Source organism: Oratosquilla oratoria, chromosome 25 (assembly GCF_046742065.1).
Source record: "Oratosquilla oratoria isolate Oo_2021 chromosome 25, ASM4674206v1, whole genome shotgun sequence".
In the NCBI taxonomy this organism is placed as follows: Eukaryota; Metazoa; Arthropoda; class Malacostraca; order Stomatopoda; family Squillidae; genus Oratosquilla; species Oratosquilla oratoria.
In genome coordinates this window covers 50,400,087-50,427,221 of record NC_134801.1, presented here as the reverse complement: position 1 = coordinate 50,427,221, position 27,135 = coordinate 50,400,087, and the positions used below count along the sequence as shown (strand labels likewise).

At 38.0% G+C, this 27,135-nt stretch overlaps 1 protein-coding gene across 2 annotated transcripts; it reads right to left on the bottom strand.

Moving 5' to 3' along the window:
- LOC143038946 (GRIP1-associated protein 1-like) lies at positions 1–26,822 on the bottom strand. Of its 2 annotated transcripts, XM_076208750.1 has the most exons (17): positions 26,586–26,794; positions 24,582–24,648; positions 24,096–24,292; positions 23,790–23,897; positions 23,150–23,310; positions 21,790–21,893; positions 21,469–21,619; positions 16,706–16,810; positions 16,431–16,624; positions 14,677–14,834; positions 13,260–13,406; positions 12,396–12,620; positions 9,410–9,487; positions 8,906–9,068; positions 7,481–7,590; positions 6,336–6,528; positions 1–4,848 (listed from the first exon to the last, which is right to left on the bottom strand). In XM_076208750.1, exons 1-17 carry the CDS (start codon positions 26,622–26,624, stop codon positions 4,529–4,531), a joined length of 2,520 nt encoding a protein of 839 aa, XP_076064865.1. In that variant the 5' UTR covers positions 26,625–26,794; the 3' UTR covers positions 1–4,528. The 2 variants fall into 2 exon arrangements, with proteins under 2 accessions (XP_076064865.1, XP_076064867.1); XM_076208752.1 differs by lacking the exons at positions 21,469–21,619; positions 21,790–21,893 and having other exon boundaries at positions 26,586–26,822.
- Between the last annotated feature and the right edge of the window lie 313 nt (positions 26,823–27,135).

Sequence of the window (27,135 nt, the reverse complement as noted above, 5' to 3'; positions counted from 1 at the left end):
ATATATATGTATATATACACAAACATATATATGTATATAAAAAAAAATAAACATAAATCACAAACAACTCAGTCCAACTCTTGACTAATACTTTCAACCACTCCTAGTTGTTCAACAAAATTCCAAAAACCTTGAAAATGGCCCACATAATACCCACTTCAGAACCACACAAACCACAAAAAAAAACCAGCATCCTCCAGTTCTATCTCATAACTATCCACCATATCCTAGTAAACGGAAAGATTAATAGTAGAGACCATGGGACTTCTGCAAGAGAAACATGGGGAAATGGATGGATGGATTAATGATTGATTTGGTTTAATGTCGTGAACTCCTCTCTATCAGGAGGCTAGAACGATAACCCTTACAAAGGACTTTGTAGTGTGGAATTTTATAAACCATGCCCTTGGTCCAACTCGCTAGTGGCAGGATTTGAACTGCATTACCTTGACCTCAATTCCAAGTAGTAACACTCTAATCCGCACGGTAAGCTACTATCGGATTGATTAATAGCGGAATGAAAAACGACTAATCTACCAACCTCCCCAAACCAACATGGACACACAGAGGGCCCCTTCAACACAGTTCTCACAAACATGACACAGATGTGAAGAGATTTAAAACAAAAGCACCAACAGAAAGAACAGTTGCGGGAGCAACAGATATCACTAAGACATTTGGTAGAGTTCCGAGACACATATTTTAGGAAGAAATCACATAAAGACAAACATCTACAGCAATGACAACAAATGGCTAACAAAATTCTACGCTGTTAGACAGTAAAATGTAACCTAAACCAATCCAATCTATGGAACTGAAAGACTATACTATGGATTCCCCTATGAAACAATACTTACACTTGCAATATTCAACTTCTTCACAAGAATTTCCAAACACCAGATCCAAAACATCACTTAAACAACATATGCATTTGATTTGATGATAATAAACCAAGTAACTACAAAATAGCAGTTAAGAACACCCAAACCTACTTTGACATACTTAAACAATAACTTGGAAGTAACAGAATGGAGACCTCTCTACAGAAATAATTATCAACCTAACTCCAGACAATCATGAATCACAGAAACATTCCACAGTAAAACCTAATTGCCAAACCCTTCCCTATAAAAAAAAAAAAAAAAATTCTAGGCCTCCCACTTTTAATAATAACCACAGGAATTTCAGCCCATCCATGAAAGATTTGAGTGAAAATTCACAAGAAAATAAGCCTACTAATTTAGTTGCAAGAACAAACTCTTGACAGCAGAAGGAAATTAATAATAATCTACAAACAGTTCTTGAGGGCCACAGCTTGGTTCCTAATAATCAGGAAAACAAAGATGCCTTACAAATTATACATAATAAATCATTGAGAATATTAGCAGGATGCACCAAAATCACCCCCAATAACACAGAAACCAAAATCCTCCACGTAGAATATCACAGGAAAATGATAGGTACGCAGTTCTATGCAATAGCTCTTAACCTCACTTAGCCATCTAATTACATCACTCATATACTCTCTCTCTCTCTCGGTCAAAACAAGAAATATGAGGAAAAAATGAAGAAACTGGGACTTTCCACTTTGGAGAAATGAAGAGAGAGGGTACATACATATATCAAAGGCTTTTTCCCCCTTATAAGGGAGGTAGCCGAAAAAACAAAGGCAAAGAAACCACTCCCACCCATTCCATCCCTATCACACTCCACTCCCCTCCCCCCTCTTCCCTCCCTCTTATCTTGGCACCTCCTGGATGACAGGTCATCCAGGAGATAGGGTGATATGATAATATTTAAATTGGAAAGAGGTTTAGAGAAAGTGGACAGAAAAGAATTACCACCATGAGAGGAATGATTGACATAAAGGTCACGTGTGTGAAGCGTTAACCACTTACATACGGTGACGCCTACATAGGCGTCATGAGGAGCAAGTGGGTACGCGATGATCCCAACGTCGGCATCTTGATTATATTTATTGTAGTCATACCTACGTAACCTCCATTCTCTCTAAACTGGCTTCATTATATTTTCTAGGGTTATCAAAATTCACGGGTGAAAGAGAACGAATGATTGAGCACCGACTTTATTTTTTATAATGTGATTATTATGACGCAACATCGCACGTCGCACCACTATATAGTCCATTAACGCTCTATCTGCCACCCTTCCATCCACCACCCTCTCCCATGTGTATTTATGCTTGACTTTCTTCTTAAACACTGTATTTGCTATCATCAACTCTCAAGATACATCACCATCAACTCTCCACTACGATTTTTGCCTCGAACTCCATACTTTCCAATCACTCCGTCAATTGGTTAATTTCCTACCCTAGCATTTAGGTCTCCCAATACAACTACATTGACATTTCTCCCTAATCCCTCTATGCACTCATTTATATCTACCCAGAATGCCTCCCTTTCCTCTACGTTCTTCTCACTACCAGGCCCATACACACTTACAAAACCCACATCTCCTTTCCTAGCTTCACCTTTATCCACATCAACCTTGATGACACCTCTTCCACTCCACTACCCACTTACTTATATCTTCACTTACAAGTATACCCACCCCTTCTCTCCCTCGTCCCCTCTTCACTCCTGAGTACCTCATAGCTACACTCCCAAACTCACAGTTGCCCTTTCCTTTCATTTTAGTTTCACTCAAAGCCAGGACATCCATCTTTCTTTTCACAAACATACTGCCTATCTCTTCCCTTTTACTCTCATCTGTACCATATCCACGCACATTAAAAGACCCAAACCTTAGGGTACTGGTTGGAAAGCTCCCAGACCCTTTTATGCCTTTTCTTTCTTTTTTAGGGGCTACAGGTAGGACTCCTAATCCCATCCCCCGTCCCTTTTTTGTCGCCTTTTACGACTCAAGTGGAAATGCTTGGTGGCAGTATTCTTTTCCCCCACCACAGGGTAGGTAGGCGAAAAAAGGAAATGAATATTCAGAGAAATGGTACAGGACAGTAACACAGGGTTGGGGGACAGCATAACGGAGGGACAGTCGTAGTATAAAAGTGTCATCATTTTTCTATGTTCAGAGTTTTCCTCTATCACAGACAAAATGATGTGTGGCTCTGGTCCGTAGGGGCGCCCCATATAGACCCTAAAGTATCAACTGCATGCTATTTTGCCACAATAACATGCAGCCAATACCCCAGACAGGGAATTAAAATATAATTATGATAATTGGAAATCAAGGATATAGAGTAAATTGGAAATGTACATGAATTTGAAGCTAGGTATGATCAATTGAAGAATAGGAAACAGAATCTGAGCACTGCTCCTTTCCTGGAAGTGCTGTGTCTTGCGACACTGCTTCTGACCCAGGGCAGTGGACAAGGTGCAGGGATGACCCGTCATCCAGGAGGTGCTAAGATAAGAGGGAGGGTGGAGGGGTGTGGAGTGTATTAAGAGATGGAATGGGTGGGAATGATTTTATGCCTTATCCTTTTTGGCTACCTCCCTTGTAAGGGGGAAAAAGCCTTGGTATATGTATGTATGTATGTAGGTAAATACACACACACACACAAAGTATGATACTCAGACATCTGCAACCCTCCACATTTACTACACAACATGTCAATACAAAAACACATTCACATCCAGATCACAGAAGCACTCAAAGACACCAAACACCTTTCTCTATCAAACACCTTCAAACATAAGTGACACAGAAAAATCCCCAGATTAAAAAGAACCACACCAGCATGACTGTTCAAGTCATCATCAAGCACTCAGACAAGAGTGACACAAGAATAGGCTTGACCAAAGAGGCAAACTGCCAGGCTTGACCAAAGAGACAAACTGCCAGGCTTGACCAAAGAGGCAAACTGCCCTAGCTGCAACCATCACAACAAAAGACATCAAACACTTCATCCCATACTGTCCCACCTTAGCCACACCCAAACAACAATACACTTCCTCCTTGAGTTACAAGAGGCAAATCCAGTGGCTATTAGTGGTTACCTGGAAACCATAGGTCTCCTGCAAGAGACACCTTAGGCAATGTATTGATTGATTAATCTTACCTTGAGTGTTATTCCATTGCCAAGTAGGATACAAGTAACGAGCTATTTGTACAGTAACATGAAAAGGATAATAGAAAAGAAAACATATAGAAAGAAAGCCACATCATGTGGGCCATGAGGGACTTGGAGGTTATAGAGTAACACGAAAAAGACAGAGATAAGAGCAAGCCACAAAAGGATATACTCTACTTAATAGGAGGAGGAAATGCATTTATTTTTTGACTCCAGTGTCTGGGTTAATTCCTAACTTGTATTTGATCTTTCTTGGTTCAATATTGGATTACTTATTTTGGTTATAATCTTGGGTCTATCATTTAAAGTTAAATTCTTAGACCCAATGTCTTAGTTAAAAATCTCAGTTCCAACATCTTAGTTAATATCTACTCTGTATTGACATATAAAATGGTAAGGCATTGCAAAAGTGACATAGTTAAGATTTATACCAGAGCGTCCCTATAGACGAGGTCTGCTGCTGCTGCTTCTTCATTCGGGAGGAAGCAGGTGATCCAAGGAAGTGGTGGAAGCGGTAGCAAGATCGACATCTTGATCCTGCTGAGAGGCACTGAGAGCTGCAAGTTTGGACAGCTGGTGCACCTGCTCCGATAGGTTGTCCACGTCCTTGTGCAGCTGCATGTTTTTGGTTAGAGTCTCCTCCAGCAACGACTGAAGACGACGGTTCACTTCTCTCAGGGACTCGTCATTTCCGACCCCTCGCAGCAGATCGAGCATTCGCCGAACATTGAGCTTCTCTCCTCCTGGTGAAGAGGGAGTTGTTGGAGCCACTGGGGTGGAGACAGATGAATCTGTGGATGTGTTTAATGAATTTGGTAAAGTTATTTGGATTTGCAGATATGAAGGACATTATGACAGGTTGCATTTGTATGCGACCAAAAACATAATTCCGGGCTATGCACGGCAATTCTGTACCAGCCAGAAGGATGCTACTTTTTGGTATTCAGGTGGGATATTTAAGACATCTGAGGTCAGCTCAGATCACAGTTGCCTTTTGGACTCAGGCTGGCCAACACGCATGCAAACCTAACTCCTTTTGCCAAATAAACCAAGAAATCAACTAGAGTTTAATTTACTCCCGACATCACCTAGTCCAAGTAACACAATTGAATGTTACACAGGTACCTTTGTGGTGGTTCTGCAAGAACTACAGAATTCATGATCCCCTCACCTACATCAGGAGGCGCAGTCCTGAAGGTCTGATATTGTCTAAGAAATGGGTACAAGATCTCTCTCTATATCAATATCAAAGGTATTTCTTACACATTTTCAAACATGGAAAGGTGACACTAATGACAGTTTCCCCTCCTTCTACTACTTTCAGTCAAAGATATACAAACAGTACCACAGTAATACATTACAGATAAAAGTACAAAGTTGAGAGATGCAAGGACCATTGCCAGCTGGTATGGGGCTGTAGGTTTCCAGTCATGAAACCCAAGGCATTACCACTAAAGAAACAAATGAGATTACAATATCAGCTGGCACTTAAGACGTACCCACATTCCTACTGAGAATATTTTTGAGGGGAAAAGTGTATTTGAACTTCTAATAATTGCTGGAATGTACTGAAAACCTTTACACATCCACCCTTACCCAGCCTTGGTGATCATCTATCTTCACCATCTCCAAGTAGATATGATTTATTTGATGCAGCAATCTACATTGTTGCTACTTCATCCCCCTTCACTCTGGGTCAGAAATTAACCTATTAACAGGTTCAGTCTCAGAGGTGAGCCACAAGATCATCATGCATGGGTTCTCAACCTTATTCTCCTCATATTTCCCCTTCTTGTACATTTCCCCCCTTAGTTTCTTGAAGACCACTTCATTAAGCATCTAATAGATATAATCAGTTTTCAGTTTCAACCCCACATGTGAAACTCTGTGGTCTTTAGGCATCCACGGAACCCTAGTTGAGACTGGATGACAGCCTTGTGGACAACTGCCCAGGATGTAACACTTCACCTCATACTATTCAACACATAATGGAAGACTGTATTATACACAATCATGCACACAAACAACACAACATACACTATAAAGGATTTGTGGGAAAACCCTGTTCCGGCCGTGGCATTCTTTGGGGAGAGGGGACTGCTCAGACAGACAGTCTAGGGAATTACAACAACAACAACAACAACAACAACCACTTCTATAGCACCTCAGCTGATGCCTCATGATTGACCAATAATCTCGCCAAGCTCATTCCATACGCAAGGCTCAACAGCATCTAGAATCCTGCCCCATAATAGAACACAGCTCTAGTCAAACTCACCAGTAGCTTTGGCATCCATGCAGTAGTGTTGAATGATTGCAGTTTTCTTGAGCAGATCTTCTGCAAGAGCCCCTGAAGATGCTTCCAAGTGTCCTAGTCGCTCTTCCATTTGCCACTTCTGCTGTTGCAACTCTGCCACACGACTCACAAGGGAAGCCGTCTCGTCACTGATGGGTCCTGGTGGAGGTGAATCCTGGAAAACGCATTAACCCCTTCACTACAGGCCAAAATCTCGCGGGCAGCATTAGCTGCCTGACGTGCGATGTTGCATCATAATACTTGCATTATAAAAAATAAAGTTACCACTGTATTGCTTGTTCTCTTTCACCCGTGAATTTTGATAACCATAGAAAATATGATGAAGCCAGTTTACAGAGTATAGGGGTCACGCAGGTACAACTACAATATATATAATCAAGACGCTGACATCGGCATCCTCACGTGCCCACTTGCTCCTCATGACGCCTACGTAGGCGTCATCGTATCGAAGGGATTAATAGGCCACATCATTTTTTATTATAAGAGAAGAGTTCATGTCAGAGAGTGTAATGGCGGCAATGAACATTACTTGTGTGTTGTACATGTGTAGTAGTAAAAAAAAACAAAGGCATAAAAACCACACCCAACCATTCCATCCCCACATACTCCACTCCCATCCACCCCCCACCTCCCTCTTATCTTGGCTCCTCCTGGATGACGGGTCATCCCTGCATCTCACCCACTGCCCTAGGTCAGAAGCAGTGTTGCAAGACACAGCACATCCACAGCAAGGCCACTTCATTAAATCGGTGACCTCCCCTCTCCATCCTCTCATGCAGAAATGGGGAAGACAGGGAGAAATATCTTCAGGTTGCGTCAATTTATTTTTCACACATACTCCCTTACCCCCCATCCCCCACCCACTCCCTTTCATCCATTACAATACATACATATACCAAAGGCTTTTTTCACCCTTACCCGGGAGGTAGCCAAAAGACAAAGGCATGGAAACCACTCCCACCCATTCCATCCCCTACATACTCCACTCCCCTCTACCCTCTTCTCTCCCTCTTATCTTGGCACCTCCTGGATGACAGGTCATCCCTGCATAAAAAAAAGTAAAGGCATCACAATAAAAATCATAAAAAAGTTATCTATCAACTTACATGAGGAGATGCGATGATGCTGTTCTCACGTGTGGATGAATCTCTATGTTCTCCAGATACCATTGACCATGATGACACACTGCTTACATCATCCCCATGATCTGAAAAAGCTATCAACAATGCTTTGTTAATACTATACTAAAAGAGAGAAAGTTATTTGGATGGGTAAGTGTTAGGTTGGAACCTATATCTTTAGGATCTGGGTTTTTAGAAATCCAGACTGGGTTTCACCCCAAATTAACCTGGCTCTTTGAGGTTTTACATTATATACACCAAAAAATATTTTCCCTCTTACAACAAGGATGGCTAAGTCTACCCACTTGCCCATCCAAAACCCCATTTGTTGTCCTTCTGATCTTAGCTCCTCCTAGATGAAGAATTATCCCTGTCACCCACTACAGTGGATTAAAAGCAATGCAGCATTATGCTGCATTACCAGAGTAAGGCACAACTGCCTGTACTGGTTTATGCCCACTGCTTCATTACCAGATAACCTGACACCATACAGAGTATACTGAGCAGGCAAGAAGAAATCACTTCAAGCCACATCATTTCATCATCCAATTATACTCTCCCTTTACACCTATCTTTTGAGCTTCTTCTTTGTTGTTGATGGGGATTCCATGCCATCAATATATATATACATATATGCATAAATATGTATATATATATATATATATATATGTATGCACATGTACACATACATACTGTACATACATACAGGCAATATCTAGTTTGGGATAATTTACTGGATAATGTAGATAATTTCTTTTCTTTGGTCATTATTGGATTGATGTATTATCAATCAATCAATCCATTGCCCCTGGTCCTTGACGAGGCGGGGAGTGCCGTTTCCATTTGGCATCAGCAGTATTTTACCTAGTTGTATTATACAGGAAGGGAGCTATGCTGGTGGTGACCCGTCTTTATATCTTTCAACATCAATTTTTTTGTTTAAATCTTGAATAGTGTTTGAACACACTGTTTCTTTATCTAAATCATTCCAGGTCTCAGATGTTTGTTTTCCTTCCTCTTGAGGGATGCACTTGTAAGCTGGATACTGCAGCAATTTAATGTATTATTTATATGGGTAACCTCACCCAGATAAATGATTAAACCCCACAGGGGGCAACACTGTTAACCCCTTGAGTACCGGATGTGTGTTTTGTGACACCTGCGTGTCACGGCTGAGTGCACCTGCCAGGAACTGAGCGTGCTCCCCGTGACACGCATGTGTCACAGTTATAAGCTGTGTGTATTGAGGGCTCTCAAGGCCTCGGTTTCTGGGTTATTTCTACCCACATGGTGCAAGTGTCTGTGTTTACAAACATAAGGCTCCAGCCATTCATGGGACGGTTTGAGACGTTTGTTTACGTAAGGTTGACGGGTCGGTAATGAAGGGGTTAAGTGAGAAAAGCAACCTACTGGTAATGGCTGTGAGTTGAGCTGGATCAGTCAGAAGTTGGCTCAATTTCTCCTGCAGTCGGTCAGCTCTCTTCCGCTCCTGGGATAGCTGCTTCTTCAAGTCCTTCATCAAGGTCAACCCCTTTCTCTCGTGGATTCGTCTTTCTTCTTCTCCATCAGACAACTTAAATGCGGCAAACGAATATCAAATTGAAATATTCAAGGGTAACATATAAACTTGTAAGTTAAGGTTCAAATATACAGCTGATGTACATAAAAATACCAGTAATAGTACTAGAATTGTAATAGTATCTTTAAAATATCTAAAGAAGAATTACTTGACACCTGTACTGTATTTTACTATACACATCAGAATTCAGAAAGTTTACGTGTGACCTGTAAAACCTCTGAATTAAAGAAAAAAGATTATAAAGAATGAAAGGAAAATAAGAATAATCCCAAATAACTTAGGTAGAACACATTTTCCTTAGTCTAATGTCAGAGGGTAAATGAGATATACTGTACCTGATGTTTGTAGTTCTCGTTTGCTTCTTCTAACTCTTGTCTTTGTATATTGGAAATCTCAAGTTCTGTTGCTAAATCCTATAGGATCAAGAAAAAATTTCCTCATGAACTGGAGTAGCATGGAAAAATATTATTTGTGCAAACTTAACGATAACCATTAAGCTTAATACAATTATATGACTATAAATTCACAGCAGAAATAAACATATATGTGTAATATATGCTGACAGAGCTAGCATACTTTGTTTTGTCTGTAATGCAGCATCAAGTACTTAGGCATTTTACAAATACAAATCAATGAATTACAGCCTTGAGTTCCACTAAATGGAAAACATGCAGCCACGCAGAGGCTGACAATAATCCTCGGAACCTCTTAACCACTTCTGTACAAAGACACCAACATAGGTGTCATGAGGCGCAAGTGGGGACATGAAGATGCCGGCATCGGTGTCTTGATTATACAGTATATACAACCACTCCTCATTTAACGACCTACTCGGTTAACGACAACACGGAGTAACGACGGGCTTTATGACAGACCAATATTCGTTTAACGTAAATCTCCCGAAGTTACGACATTGTGTACGATAAGTTGGCTGAGGCAAATTTGTATGATGTTATAAATGAACTTGTACGGTGGATATTAGCTGTGAGGTAAAGTGTTCTGAAGCTTAGGTCTACATTACCATCCTGCAAGCTGCAAAAACTACCTGAGGTACAGTATATACCGGTATTGGTAAAATTTTAGTTTCGACCATGGGCGCAATATAGCAATAGAAAATTAATTATTAATTTTGTAAATTATAATGTATCAACGTAATATGCAATTTTGTGAGCGGAAATAAAAAAACTAAGAAGGTGCTAAAACAGATTTCGTAAGTAACGAAGTAGTGTCAGACGAATGGTACGCCATGTTTGTTATGATAGATGTCGACGTCGAAGAAAAGAAAGGATGATAAACTCGTCTAACCTAAACTAAACTAACCTAACCTAATCTGTGTTTAATAAATCATTACCTGCGCATTAAATGTCATCCGGCTCGTCCTCGTTGTCGTCGTCGTGAGAGACGTTGGCGGGCTTTTCAACCACTCTCTCAGCTTGCGGGGTATACAAAGTTCTTGCAGCTTGAAGGAATGCATGTATCTCCGCTCCATAACATTCCTTCCAGAAAATGTACCTGGCAAGGTACTATCGGAAGTACCGAGGCCGTCAATTGACAGACAAGATGGCGTCCCAATCCTATGCTACCAACTTCGTTCATTAGCATATTTGCTTGTAGCAAGGTATTTTCTATTTTCATTTCCGCCCACATTTGCAAAATTAATAATTAATTTTCTATTGCTATACTGCACCCATGGTCGAAACTAAAAAAATACCCTGGTATTTAATATGGAATGTCAGCATACGCGGATTTGGTCATACACAGTAATTTCAGGAACCTAACCAATGCGTTATTTGTGGGCTTTCTGTACTATCAAAACAGTAAATAAAGCTTTAATGTACTGTATAAAAGAGGGAAAATACACGAAAATAAAGATACGTATTGCTGGACATTGTACATACAGTACATGTACGTATATGTATACACTTTCGCTTAACGACCCATTCGGTTAACGATGGCGATGCTGGTCCCAATTGTCATCGTTAAACGAGTAGTGGTTGTGTATATATATATATATATATATATATTATATATATATATATACATATATATATATATATATATATATATATATATATATATATATATGTATATATATATATATATGTGTATATATATATATATATATATATATATATATATATATATGTATGTATATATATATAGAAACATAGTTATATATATATATAAATATATATATTGATATATATATAGAAATAAATATATATATATATATAGATATATATATATATATATATATATATATATATATATATATATATATATATATTTTGTAGTTGTACATGAGTTACCCCTAGATTCTGTGAACCAGTTTGATCACATTTTCTGTGTTTATTATTGATATAGTTTAACGTCAAAAACTCCCCCCTTTCAGAAGGCTAGGATGATGCTATTACTTTTACTACACAGATTAAAAGATAACAAGTAATACAGCAGTGACTTTATATCTTATAATTTCAGTAGTGCAATGCAGTGTATATATGGCAACTGATGCTGCGCGAGAATTTGACTCGTACTGAAGTGGTTAAAGATTTCTCTGGGAATGAACTTGGATTGCTGTCTGTGTTTGATCAGTGTAAGAATGTCTCTATGTCACTAGCTGTTAGCTCCCCATGTGTGAAAAGTTAATATAAGAACATAAGAATGAAGGAGACTGCAAGAGACCATAAGGCCTACACAAGGCAGCTCCATATCCATTACCACCTGTCACCCCCATCCATAACGTTGTCTAACCGTTTATTAAAACAATTGATAGTTTCAGCACTCACTACATGGTTACTAAGTCTATTCCATTTGTTGACCACCCTATTAGTTAACTAATTCTTGCCTATTTCCTTCTTAAATCAAAATTTGTCCAGTTTAAATCCATTACTGCGAGCCCTGCCCTGTTGTTTTAATATGATGACCTTGTTTGCATCACCCTTGTTTGAGAGATCTTGTCCCCAGTCTGGAAACCAAGTTTCAAACCTTTAAGGTCATGTGACAGTTGACCATTGACAACTCTTTGAAGTACAGGAATACCTCACTATACTACCGAGTGCTATAAAGTAGGTAAAATGAATGTTGGGTGTATGTGAGAGCCCCAAGAGGCAAAAATTGAGGAGGGGGTTGACAGGGTCCATGAACACAACCCCCGTGTTATTTACATGTAAAACCCACATCGATATACGAATTTTCGCATTGCGACCAGTCAGCTGGGAACACAACTCGACTGCATAGAGTTATTCCTGTATACTGCAAATGGCTGTAAATACTGAAATGAATTTAAAGATCCACTCTGAAACAAAATCTAATCAAGTTCACCTTCTTTTCTTCTTCCCATTTGTATTTAAGGTCTTCAATAACCTGAATGTTCTCTGCAGCTCTTCGGTTAATTTCTTCTTCTTTTTCTTTAATGGTTTTCTCAAATTCTTCCTTAGCTTTGACTAGTTTTTCTTCCATCTCTTTCTTATCACCTTCAAGATTTTTTACCGATTCTTGGAGGTTTCCAACTTCACTGAGTTGATGCGACACATCTTGTAATTGTTCCTAATGGGGAAAATATTTAAAACTAGAGAATGAGACAGAAAAATAAATACGGAGGATTGATTGTGGTGGTGGGAAGATATACCAAAATGACTGTAATGGGAGGGGAAAATAGAAGATATAAGTAAAGATGAGGTACAAGGAGTTCTGAAAATGAAGAGAGATGGTAAGGCACCTGGGTTGGATTGGTGTCATGTGTAGAGTCTGAAAAAGGGAGGTATGTTTATAGTGGACTGGCTAGTGAGGTTGTTTAATGTGTGTCTATGTGTCAGGACTGAAAATGGAGAGAGCGAGTGGTTTAGGCTGTGTCATGAAGCTATGGTTGTTCACTGTGTACATGGATAATGTGGTGTGGGAGGTAAATGCAAGGGTGATAGGCAGAGAATTGGAGATGGTTAAAGATAATGGAGGGAAGTGGGAAGTGAGTAATCTCCATTAAACTAATAACAACTGAGAGAAATTGTTCACTATTTGAGGATTAAAAAGTTGATGGCTACCACTCTAAAATGTTTTTACACATTTCATAATTGACAATTTAAATCTCATTAGTCCCGAGACCACTCAAGCACTCCTTTTCAGAACAGAACCATCTTGTTTGTCAAACAATTAAAGTTCTTTAATCAGAAATATAAAGATACTTACTCTCAATTGTTGACTTTCAGCTGCTGATTTGGCCATCTCTTCACTATGGGTGCTGGACATCTGCTCTAGTTCTGACTTGTGTTTAATCTCCAGGTCAGCCATGTGACTCTTCATCTCCTCAATCACCGCTCTTCTACTTTCTGCGACCTTTGAAGAGATAATGATCAACCAATCAATCAATCAATATATACATATATGAAGGCAGTGGGTATATTTTGTCCGATTGTGATCAAATGTTGTTAGCTTTGATAAAGACACTGTAAGGTCGAAATGTCAGCATTAAATCATTATTCAACATATATATATATATATATATATATATATATATATATATATATATATATATATATATATATATATATATATATATATATATATATATGTGTGTGTGTGTGTATGTATGTAGTAGAGAAACATGAAAACAAAGATAGATAAACACTAACAAGTGTAAGTTTGAATTTCTTTGTCACATGAAAATGTTAGATCTTTAATCTTTTCATACATGCATACATATACCACTCCCACCCATTCCATCTCCACATACTCCACTCCCATTCCCCACCCCTCCTGCCCTCTTTTCCTGGCTCTTCCTGGAAGACAGGTCATCCCTGCAGCTCACCCACTACCCTGGGTCAGAAGCAATGAAGCTAGACACAGCACATCCATAGCAATGGCCACTTCATTTAATTGACAACCCCCCTCTCTGTCCCATCATGTAGAAAAAGAGAAGACGGGGGAAATCCCTTTGGGCTGCACCAAAATATCATTCACACACACTCCCTACCCTTTTCCCATCCTCCAACCTCTCCCTTCCAAGCATCACAGCATCACCCATACACAACCATTCTCCTTTCATTTAATCCTTTCAATTGGTGCAATTTTACTTAACTGAAAACAATCTGCCAACACTTCTATGTAGGACAATATAACACTTCATCTTTCCTTCTCCCTTCCCTGCTCAAGAAACATTACCCTCTTGCTCAAAGCCCTTTTCACCCCATTCATCCATCTCATCTTTGGTCTTTCCTTCAGGTTCACTCCATCCTTCTTTGCATTACACAATCTTTTTGGTAATTTTTTTTTGCACTCATTCTTTCCATATGCCCAAACCATCCCAATAATCTTTCATTGGTCCAAACCACAAGCTCTCACCATTTTCAATCCTAACACAAACTCTATTGCTTTTATAAAAAATCTTGACTGTCCCTTAATAAATCATATCAACTGCCATTTAATAAATGATAATAAAGAATAAATACAATAAAAAATAAAAATACAATTAAAGTACTCTGAGCACTTAATGCATATCTTTCTTCATAAAACCTGTTCATTATTCAATTTGTTTGTATAAAGAAACCACTTTACATGAAAATCCTACAATCAATAATTTGATTAAGTACAAAGATGAGAGACATACTTTTGTTGTTTCTTCATGTTCCTTGGTTACATCACTCAGCCTCTCATTCAGTGTTTCTTTTTCTTTGACCTGTTCCTTCAACTCCTCTTCAAGACTAGTTTTGGTTTGATCCAGCTCCTCTACTTGCTTTCTTGATGTCTGCAAGTCATTCTGTACATCTGAAATAAAAATCATCAAAGTACCTTTTTACAATTAAATAAAATGAATCTATTCATATATGCATCTATTCAGAAAAATAATTATATAAACTATGAAGCAGGGTTTACTTGTTTAATACACACATACACATACACCCAGACTGCTGCAGAAGATAAATGGCTGTTCACTATATGGATGAAAAGATAAAGAGCAAAGACATGGAAGCACTTAGAAGAACCCAAAGTCAAAAATGAAAGGAGGACAGAAGAAGAAAAATAGCAATTTCTTTGAAGGTTGTCAATCAATTATTAGGAAATGGTTTCTAAAAAAAAAAGTATTGCAAAGGAAACACTACAAAGAAACTTAAAGTAGCATATGCTAATGTTGATGGTTTACTATTAGCCAGGACCACTTGAGGATAAATGAGCCTGATATTTTGTGCTTAGTAGAGACCGAATCTCCCTAAATTTGATCTACAGTTGGGGAACAATACATACAACTCCTGGAGGAGAGACAGAGAAGACATAATGGGTGGAGGGGTAATGGTTGTTGTGAGAAATAACATAAAGATGGAAGAAGCAAATTTCAGTGAAGGCAAGGCTGAGGCAATCTACCTGAAAATTAGAACTAAAGGGCATAATAGAAGCAATTTCATGGTGGCATACAACCCCCTTCCCAAATAAATACATGTACCAAAGGCTTTTTCCCCCTTACAAGAGAGGTAGCTAAAAAACACTTTTTCCCCCTTACAAGGGAGGTAGCTAAAAAAAAAAGGCATAAAACCACTCCCACCCATTCCATCCCCACATACTCCACTCCCATCCACCCCCTTCCTCCCTCCTTCTTATCTTGGCTCCTCCTGGATGATAGGTCATCCCTGCATCTTGCTCACTGCCCCTGGTCAGAAGCAGTGTCCTGAAGAAAACTATTGAACAAAATAGTAATTTAGTCATCATTGGAGATCTCAATTGCAGTGAGGTCAACTGGAAGGAGTGGGAAGCAAGTGGTAAAGCAGATTTCTGGGGGAAACACCCTGTTAAGTATAGCAACAGAGAACACAATGACCCAGTGGGTAAAGGAAATGACCCTGGTAAAAGATGACATTTCCACAAGATTAGATCTCCCACTAACTACCTTTGCCCCATAGGAAAAATGACTATATAACAATTGAATTTCAGCGAGAGGATGAAGAAATAAGAGTCAAGGAATGAACTGCACAGGCAAGGGAAACTCAATTTTGGAAAAGCAGATTAGTTAGGGTTGAAAAAATTCTTTGAATTGGGAGAAATTAATGAATACCACAGGACTTGGAGGGAAATGGGAATTTTTTATTGACATGTACAACCTCAGTGAACAAACATGTGTCAAAGATTAGAAGGGGGAAGCAGAAACAGGACTGGACTTATCACCTTACGAATAAAGAGTCCCCCTCTCTGCAGTCACACTGCTTGGGTCAAAAGCAATGCAACAAGGTACAGAACTGTACTAGTGTGAGGGTATTTATGTGATACTGTTTGGTCCTGCTATGGAAGAACTTTCTTCCACAGCAGGGCCAAACAGTATCACATAAATCCCCTTACACTAGTATGATATTTCTGGTGTAACCCAACTCTTACCAGAAATTTCCTTCTGAGTATCTGAAAGCAGGTTCTCTCCTTTCTTCAGCTTATCCTCCAGCTCATTTATCTGACCTGCTGCTTCCGACTGTTTTTCTTCAAGTGCTTTGTTTAATCTAGTAACTTCTTCTTTTGCACCAGATAGATTTTCTTGAAATTCAGTCAGTTGTTTGGTATATAACTGTGTTTGATTACTGGAAATAAGAATAAAGTCTTAACAAAATTTTCAAATAAAGATTTAACCCGACACTAAGCTATGATCAATGTGAGATTACCTAAATTCTGTAGTCTGTGACTTCAACTTTTCTTCCATTTCACTCTGTAGACTTTCAAGTTGTTCTGCGTTTCTCCGAAGGGATTCTTTGTTATCTGAGGACATCCTACATAGAAAATAAAAACAAAATTTAAGCAATTTTACTGGTGCCTCGAGTTTCACTAAGTGCAAACCCCACAGCCCCATTGTGGCCAGCTAAAGTCTTCAGACCTTTCTACATATCTCTCAAGGAAGAAACTTTGTAATATTGCCTGTGTTATATTAGTATATCTCAGAGCTGGGCGCATTCCTCAGTGCATCCCTAGATGCATTCTTCTGTGCATTCCGCTTTAGTTTCACTATGGTTAGTGCTCCTAAACAATTGAAGCAATATAGGTGCTGGTATAGTATGTGGCCTACCAGACTTTTATTTTAGTATAAACCTGTCTCTTAAGCTTTAATAGTTTGGGAGTGCTAACCATGGCCAAACTAAGGAAGAACGCACAGAAGAATGCACCAAGGAACGTGCCCAGCTTTGGTATATTTGCCTAAAATAATTTTTTTCCTTAAGGGAGAGCAACTCCCCATAAGCTTTGCTTCTCGCTCTCCCTTTTCAACTACCAATTTTGTAAAAAATGTATATATGTATGTCTAACAAAAAAAAAAAAAAAAAAAAAAAAAAAAGGAGCAATACTTATGGGGTCCTCTCTCCTACTCTCCAATTTATCATATCTACCTACATATTCATGTACAGTTCCAATTTGTTCTATATCTTTGTTTTCCAAATATTTAGATTTGAATTCATACACAGTACTACCTCTCATTAACGGACTAAAAGGGGGATAACGGTGTCCTTTTGATGTGAATAATCCGTTGATTTGGAGTGGTTTTTGGGTGGCATAGTGATTGCATGCACTAAACAACAGCATCAAAAACACCGAAAACACAGCAAAAACACCACAAACACAGCTAATTAACGTCCGTTAATGAGAGGTCTCACTGTACTGTTCCAGCTTGGGCTATATCTCCTTTTAAGCTATTCTAAGTATTTATGTACAGTCAAACCTCGGTTATCGAACGCTTCTGTTCTCGACCAAATCGGTTTTCGACCAAAAAGTTTGAGAATTTTACGTCTCAGAACTCGACCAAATTTCGGCTCTCGAACAAACCGAAAGAAGCCGAGCGTACCCGAACGCGGCTCACTCGCGAGCCGAGAGAACTCGAACGCCAAGGACGCTTCCTCCGTAGCGCATTTGCGATCAAAGTTCATTCCGAGCAGACGTGTTCGTTCTTATTTACGTAAATCTGACTTTTTTTCATCTTTGCATCGTGTATTAGCCCCTAATCATGGGTCCAAAGAAAGCAAGTTCAAGTGGTGAAGAAAAGAGGAAAGTAGTGCGCAAAACTATTGAATTTAAAAAAGAATTAATAGCGAAATATGAATCTGGCGTTCGTGTGTCTGCGTTGGCTAAGGAGTTTGGGATGGCGAAATCGACGATAAGCACCATCCTAAAAAATAAAGACCAGGTTAAAGCAAGTGATGTGGCTAAAGGATCAAGTGTTTTTAGCAAACAAAGGCCACAGGTATTGGAGGAAGTGGAGAAACTTTTGCTGATTTTCGTAAATGAGAAACAGTTAGCAGGTGATACTCTTAGTGAAGATGCAATTTGTGCCAAAGCAAGACAATTGTATGAAGATTTGATAAAAAAAAATATCCTAGCATTATTCCGGAAGGGTTTGATTTTAAAGCAAGCAGAGGGTGGTTTGAAAAGTTTAAGAAAAGAAGTGGGATACACTTATTTATGGTAAACAGTATACAGTGCAGTTTATGGTGTAAAATAGTAAAAAAAAAATTAGAAAAAGTTGTTTTTTAGACTTGGAACGGATTAAAATTATTTACATTGATTATAATGGGAAAAATTGTTTCGGTTTTCGAACAAATCGCTTTTCGAACAGCCTTCTCGAACGGATTATGTTCGAAAACCGAGGTTTGACTGTATTTGTATCATCCCTGTATTCCGCCCACTACCCTGGGTCAGAAGCAATGTAGCAAGACACAGTATATCCACAGCAAGACCACTTCACTTCTCGTTTCTGCTTTCCTTAAATTCCATGATCCTGTCCCACAGTGTCACTGGTACAGTTACCCCTTTATCAAATTTCTCTTTGTAGCCATCCCCAGATACCTATTTCTCATGAAAAAAAGACAGATTCACACTAATGAAACACTAACAACAGCTTAATGAATTTTGTTGCGTCTATGGAAGGGTCGAGGACCATCGCTGATTACAACAAAGCCGTGGGTTTCCAGTCAGTAAAACTGGAGGCAATAATTAGTATCATCACAATCATTATATGATAATTATTATCATTATCATAATTCCTATTCATAAAATCTAAAACCATAATAAATAAAAAATATTTGCATATTCAATATTTTGTGCTAAAAAAAATCATTACCATAACCCTAATTTTCTACAATTCTCAACTAGCCACTTCTACTTAAGATTAATGTTGACAAAAATGAGAATGGGTTTGAAGATATAGGAGGTTATAAGTGTATATGCCCTTAGTGGTGAGATAATCAGAAGAGAGGAGTTTTAGGAATTATTTGAATGAATATGTTAATATATTTTGAATAATTTAAATTAATGTAATGATAGTTTTGGAAGGAATGCAACTGTAACCACCATATATTCACTTCAGAAAAAAAAAATGTATATGAAGTGAAACTATGTTGATAGAAGTAGGAGGGAGAACAGAGTGAGGTGGAGGTAGTATGTAGATTGAGAGAAGCGAGTAATTGCCTTCGGGGACTAAAAAGTGTGATGAAAAATAGACATTTGGGAATGAATGCTAAGAGGAGATTGTATGAAGGAGTGATTGTGCCAACAGCACTGTATGAGGCAGAAACCTGGAACATAAAGAGAGGAGGCATATGAATGTGTTTGAGAAGAGGTGCCTGTGAAGTATGATAGGGATTACTAGGCTGGATAGAGTGAGAAACAAGGAGGTGAGGAGGAGAGTGGGGGTGGAAAGGGAGTTGGGAGATAGCATTAATGAAAGAGTATTGGGATAGTTTTGGACACATGGAAAGAATGAGTGAAGAAAGATTAGTAAAAGGTGTGGAAGGGAGAGGTGGAAGGAGTGAATTTGAGAGGACAACTGGGGATGAGATGAATGGATGGGGTGAAAGGGGCATGGATAAAGAGGGGAATGTCTGTTGAACAAGGAAGGGAGAAGGCAGGAGATAGGGATGAGTGGAGAGTTGCTGTGTATAGATGATACTGTTATGCAAAGAGGGGAAGGGGAAGGGTATGGGGGGGGGATGCTTATGTGTGAATGATATTTTGGTGCAGCCCAAAAGGATTTCTCCACATTTTCTCTTTTTCCACATGAGGGGATGGAGGGAGGGGGGGTCACCAATGAAGTGAAGTGGCCTTTACATAGGATTACAAAGGCGGAGCATGCCGAAAGGAGACCTTTTGGTCCATATCTAGGTCGGATGCGGAAAAAAAATCATAATAATAATAAAATAATAAATAAAAACTATAATAATGTAAATAACAAATAAAATACATAAATAAATGCATAGGTATAGTTAAATAATAAACAAACAGGTAAATAGTAAATAATAATAAATTAACATATAACTAATAATAAATGAAAGTCAGACAGACAAATGATAACAAAACAAAAACAAATGCTGTGGATGTGCTGTGTTTTGCTACATTGCTTCTGACCCAGGGGAGTAGGAGCAATACAGGGATGACCTGTCATCCATGAGGAGCTAAGATGTAAGGGAAGAAAGGGTAGTGGAGGGGAGTGGAAGTAGGTACGTGCCTTTGACTTAGCTACCTCCCTTGTGCAGGGGAAAAAAAATTTTTGGTATACAGTGAGACCTCTCATTAACGGACGTTAATTAGCTGTGTTTGCGGTGTTTTTGGTGCTGTTGTTTAGTGTGTGCAATCACAATGCCACCCAAAAACAACTCCAAAACACCGAAAACACCACAAACACAGCTAATTAACGTCCATCAATGAGAGGTCTCACTGTATGTATGTATATTTATATATATGTATGTATACATATACATGTGTATGTACATGTATAAATACTTACATATACCTACAGGTTTTTCCCCCTTATATGGGAGGTGGCCAAATTCAAAGGCATAATCCATTCCCACATACTCCACTCCCATTCACCACCCTTCCTTCCCTCCCTCTTTTCTTCACTCCTCCTGGATGATGGGTCATTCCTCCATCAAGCCCACTGCCCAGGGTCAAAAGCAATGTCACAAGACACAGCACATCCACAGCAAGGCTGCTTCATTAAATCAGCAACCCCATCTCTCCATCCCCTCATGCAGAAAAAGAGAAGACGGGGAGAAATCCCTTCAGGCTGCGTTACATTATTTTTTCACACATACTCTCTCATTCCCCATTCCCCACCCAATCCCTTCCATGCATTACAGCATCATCCATACACAACCATATTCTCCATTCACCCCATCTACATATATATATATATATATATATATATATATATATATATATATATATATATATATATATATATATATAAATATATATATATATATATATATATATATATATATATATATATATATATATATATATATATATATATATATATATATGACTTCAAGACAACTTATACTCTTGTAGTTATGTTTTCTATTAGCTGCTGATATGCAATCTGTTGAGACAAACCTCTAGCCAAAGTTAAAAAATAACAGCTTCATCAAAACTCGGGAGTTACCTTTCTTCCACATTCTTGATTTGTTCCTGCAGTTGTTCATTCTGTGTCCTCAACTCTACTGACTGACCTTCACTTTCCTTCAAAGTTGCCTTTAATTGCTCTACCTCTGACTGCAGATAACTAACATGTTCCTGATACTTCTGAAGGGTTTCTGAATAGAATAATTCATACATTTTACTTGCATCTTTTAAACAAGAGGAAATAATATCTTAACAGATATCTGCTCTCTCTTCTTCAGCGTCAAACAGTTCTGAACATGTGAAACAACACAAATAAATAACAAAAGATCTGATCTAAGCCTCAATAAACTTTCAAACTTACCGCTTGGTTTGCTAATCTCCACCTCAAGACCATCGTCATCTTGCAGCGATAACTTCTTGAAGCTCACACCTCCTCCCCGACTCAAACTTATTTCACCCTCATCACTACATACGACAGTGAAAGGAAAACAACTTATAGCATACGATCTATAAAGCTCTAGGGGTGAATAATATAGTAATCTCCCTCATATCCTGAGAAACCAGGCCAAAGAAATCCAGGTACTGTATGTGGAATATCAGGATATACAAGATCATTTCTACCCCCAATCTCCATGCCCACACACACCATCTGTCCCACCTCGTCAATTACTAGGGAACAAAAGAGGGCAAAAGAAGTACAAAATGCACATGAATACATATACCAACAGCTTTTCCCCCTTACAAGGGAGGTAGCCAAAGTCGAAGCCATAAATCCACTCCCACCCATTTCATCCCCACATACTCCATTCCCATTCAACACCCTTCTCTCCCTCTTTCCCTGGCTCCTCCTGCATAAAAAATTATGTAATAATGAATGAGAAAAATGTACCATACACAAGTATTTGAAAGCCATCTTCAATTATTATTTAATTTGTTTGTATTTCTTCAATATTCATTGATTCCCAAAAATTATATTGATAATAAAGTACACCCTGTCTAAATTGAATTGGGGAGAATCCTTGTAAAAATATCCAAAATTCTGGACTGACTGGGGAGTGGTGGGTGGGGGTAAAACACTTGCATATCCCTAACCACATAGCACACCCAAACTTGTAACAGATACTTTTGAAATTGGCAAGTAGAGGGCTGCATTTAATAAAGCAGGGGAGTTTATCACATTTGCTACTTTAATGAATTTTGCCATAAATAAGTGTACTATCACTATCGCACCTTTGTACTATGGAACTATTCATGAAAACTTATGAATATGCACATATTGGTGGCTACTATGAGCATGTCCACGCTATATTTTACTCCTACCGGAAGCCACTCTGGAGAGTAATGAATCTAATAGGGTTGTCAAAGAATGGAATAGACTTAGTAACCATGTAGTGAGCACTGAAACTATCAGTTGTTTTCAGAAATGGTTAGACAACTTTATGGATGGGGATGAGAGGTGGTGATGGATATGGAGCTGCCTAGTGTAGGCCTTACGGTCTCTTGCAGTCTCCTTCATTCTTATGTTATGTTCTAAGTCATGATGATATAGATATGTGGGAGATTACCATATAATAGTCTCTAGGGCTGAATAATATAATATAACCTAAGACTTCTAAGTGTAATATACATTGTAGTTACACAATACATACTGACATGTGTCTTTATTTAATCATTATATGTGCTATATGAGCAATACAAAAGTTAACCGAATACATGCTAACATAGGAATGGAATGAGTCCTAAGAATTTTGGTTAGCTGGGTCGTCTGCGCATTCAGACTACCAATCTTCTCCCGGAGGCTGTTGCTCTCTGACTCTGCCTTACATTCTGCTTCATAAAGCTTCTTGTCCAAGTTTGTAATCTCCTTCCGTAACCGGAGGACCTGCAAATGAAAGAGATGAATCCTTTCATTACAGAAATTCTCCTTCTTTCCACTGATGAGGACCAACAACAAATGTCTGTACAAAATGATCCCATGAGATGGAGGTCAGCAAAAATTACCTGCCTGCTGCCTAGCTTCAAAACCTGTCAATATTCTAATCTCCATTTCAAGATTATTTGGTTTCTGAACCTGGTCTAAGACCTCTATCTACTCTGAATGTTATTTCTTCTTTTACAACTAGTGACTGCTCCCCTTTTCCTACTATTACAACCCAATGACACAGAAATAGTTCTACACACACCACTGAGATGGAATGTAAAATATGTAGCAAAAGTAAGAGGATGATTTTGAAGAAAAAAATTTTTACTTAAAGATATGAATCACAAAAAAACAAAGGAAATAAGTAACACATCTTAAAACCTGATCAACTTTCTCACACACATATACTGGTATATAGTACAAATATACTAGGTATTTACCTCTTCTGAAGGATCTGACGTGGATGCAGTTTCATTTTGGGAGGTTCCACCATCTCCACCACAGAGCACTGCAATCTGCCTCTCATAACGCTCATTTTCACTAACAAGCTTAATTGCATGGAAGAGACAATCAAAATAAATAATAATTATGAACAATAAAATTATAACCTACTATATACACCATTATGTATACATACATATACCAAAGGCTTTTTCCCCCCTTATAAGGGAGGTAGCCAAACACCATTATGCACATGAGCATAAAGACAGATATCATTAAATCTGGTAACAAGTATTTCAAATTACCCTTGATAACTCCTGAAGTAAGGTTGTATTCTGGAGCCTGAAATCTTCTTCTTGATCCCGTAATTTGTTTCGAAAGTGATTGTTATCACGAAGCAAGAGATCTATTTCTGAGGTTCGCTTTGAGGCTTTGATAGAATTGTACTGTCTTGTGTTTTCTTCTTCGAGGAGCTTTATCCGGTGTTGATGGTCACTTATCTCTAATTAAGTAAAAAAAAAAAAAAAAAATCAAATAAATAAATAAATAAAACTACTCATGATACCTTTTAATGAGTTCCAAGTTCTAATATAACGAGCATGTCCATTACAAATTCCTAGTAACCCAATATCAAAAAACAAATACTGAACTACTCTATTTTGCAAATAAATTTCATTTTAATACCCCATTTTATGACCCTTTGTAAAAACCACAGTTAGTTGCCCATCTACAACCAGGCACCCATCATTGCTCCCATAAAATATCCATTGTACGTAAAAAGGAAAACTTACCTTTCTTGTGTTTCTTTAAAGACTCATCTAGCACATAGTTCTTTTCCCTTAGTTCCAATAGTTGTGTCTGCCAAGGTAATGAAATTCTGTTATTGTACTACACGTACTGGTATTTTCCTTAACACCTTCATTTATTTTGGTTCATGACATTGTATAATGTTTATTGATATATACCCAGTACATATATATTTTTATAAGGTGGAACCTCTGTATCCGAATATCTCTTTGTTTGAACAATCCCAAATCCAGACAATTTTTTCTAATAAAAAATTGCCTCTATATTCAAACATTTTCCAATGAGAAGCACATCAGGCTGATGTGAGCAAACTAACATCATCATTTGTTGTGATGTGAAAAGTGAGAATTGAGATTAAGGTGTACCAAGATTAAGGATCTAACATTAAGGTACTAAGATTGTGATACAGTTGTGTTGAGTGAATGTTTAGACCTCTTCAATTAAAAAAGGTCTGCCAAGATGAGCAAAGAGAGATGAAAAGATTCAAGGACAAAGAAAAACGGCATTGATTGTGAAGAACTGACATGGGTGGACAGCAGAGAACAGTGTGTAAAGTGTGAAGCACCAGAGACACAGAGGAAGGGTGAAGTTTCTGCTGTAGAAGAGCAGAACATGAAGGGAATGTACGATTGTGGAAAGTGCAAATTTCCTGCAGGGGAAAATGGTAATAGTGTTTTACCTGATATCAGCAGTAAATGGTTCCACATAAGGTACATAGGGTGAAACAGAAATGTATACAAACTATACCAGTATGTTAAGAATATACTGTATTTTGGTAATATACTGATCTCTACAGCCTGTACCCAGGTAGTAAACCAGAAATAAAACATGTATGTTCTGAGATACAGAAATTATGAGATGAAAATAAAGCCATGAAAGAAGAAATTAAAGAACTAAAAAAGCAAAATGGTGAACTTTGTGATGAGATAGAACATTGATTATGGAAGGAAATAAAGAGTGAAATTGTTTAAAAAAAAAAAAAAAAAGTCCCACAGACAATGAATGGAATTGAAAAAAAGAATGATAGAGAAAGGAGAAAGAAGAATCTGGTTTCTTTAACCTGCCAGAGTCTGAAGATGTCTTGGGTAAAGACGGAGAAGAGGAAGATACCAGAGGATATCTGAACATCTTTAGAGATGCTTTAGTCTAGAGATGGAGCCATGATAAAGTAATTATACTTGGAAAATAAAATTGGTAAAGCTCACCAACATTTGTAATACTGGAAGAGGAATACACAAAATGGAAAATAATTTTAAAAAATGAGAGGCAAAAGTTGAAGGGATGAGAAAAATAAGAATAGCACAAGATCTAATATCTAAGCCAAGTGAAAAAGAAAAACAGCTCAAAGAGGAGCAATATAGAAGAAAGGACAAATTGTGAAAATGGATGGAAGAGACAGATTTTGATTGGACACACCAAGAAACAAAAGAAGAAAGTAATTCAGAAATAGTAACAAGGTGATGAAAGTAAAGCCGATTAGCATACAAGGCACAACAAATACAAAGTTCTTTGAATTGGGTGATTTAATAGACGATGGTTGTTTACTATGCATTACAGAAACTAAGAAATAAAAACGCGAATAGTTACTCGTCATTAAAAAAAAATAATTGGTGAAGGAAAAGCTACGCAGTAGCTAGATCGTCAACAATAACGGAATGTAATAACACTTCAGACCATAAACAATTGTTACGCATTCAATACTCATAAACATACTCTATTCACGTAAGTGAACTCCTCTTGCTCCAAAAGTATTACAAGATGAGTAGCTGATTTTGGCATCACACATAATACTATGAAGGATATAAACAATTGATAAATCATCGATACCATAAAAATATGTCGACACGAATTGCTCATATCAGTTCATGTTTACTACCATGAATACGTCATATCATTTACAACTCGGCTCAACTCCCGACAAAGATTTTCTCACAAACATCTACAGCAAGATTTTGTGAACATTCTTTCCTGAGAAAACAATAATTTACCTGCAATCTTCCGAAATCCTCCGCTGACAACTCCGCCATGTTTGCGAATAGTGTTTATCAACATTAAAGGGAATCTGACATCATAACCCGCCTATTTCAAATGATGCATTCTTCACTTCATAGTCTTCTTAGTTCTTGGAATTTTGTTGCCGGCAGCCGTCCTCTTCTATTGATTATGTATACTTTTCAGTTGTTCCTCACTCACTTGTTATCGATATAATTCACTTGTTATTGATGTAATTCACTACTATGTTTTACAATGCATTTTTACTTTTGAAAATCCGTTTCTATAGCATTTATTAAAATTTGAAAGTTTTTGTTTTGGGATTATTAAACTTCGAAAGCGTCTTTTAAGTCAGCTGGAGCATGTTGAATAGTCTTGGATCACGATCAATCCATCGTTGCCTCATGTTTCACCAAGTGGAAAATCCGCAGCCTCACAATAACTGACAATGGTCCTCGGGCCATTCCACTAATCTATGAAAAGAAACTAGACTATTGTCTGCATTTGTATTAATGTAGTAGTTTTCATGTCACCGGCTGAAAGTAG

Bases quoted from the DNA above. Each gene is read 5' to 3' on its own strand.
- LOC143038946 (XM_076208750.1), bottom strand. From the start codon at position 26,624: ATGGCGGAGTTGTCAGCGGAGGATTTCGGAAGATTGCAG. The intron at 9,069-9,409 runs GTACAGTATATC...GCCGCATTTAAG, and splicing joins ACGAGAACTACAAACATCAG to TTGTCTGATGGAGAAGAAGA. The intron at 4,849-6,335 runs GTGAGTTTGACT...ACACATCCACAG, and splicing joins CATGGATGCCAAAGCTACTG to ATTCATCTGTCTCCACCCCA.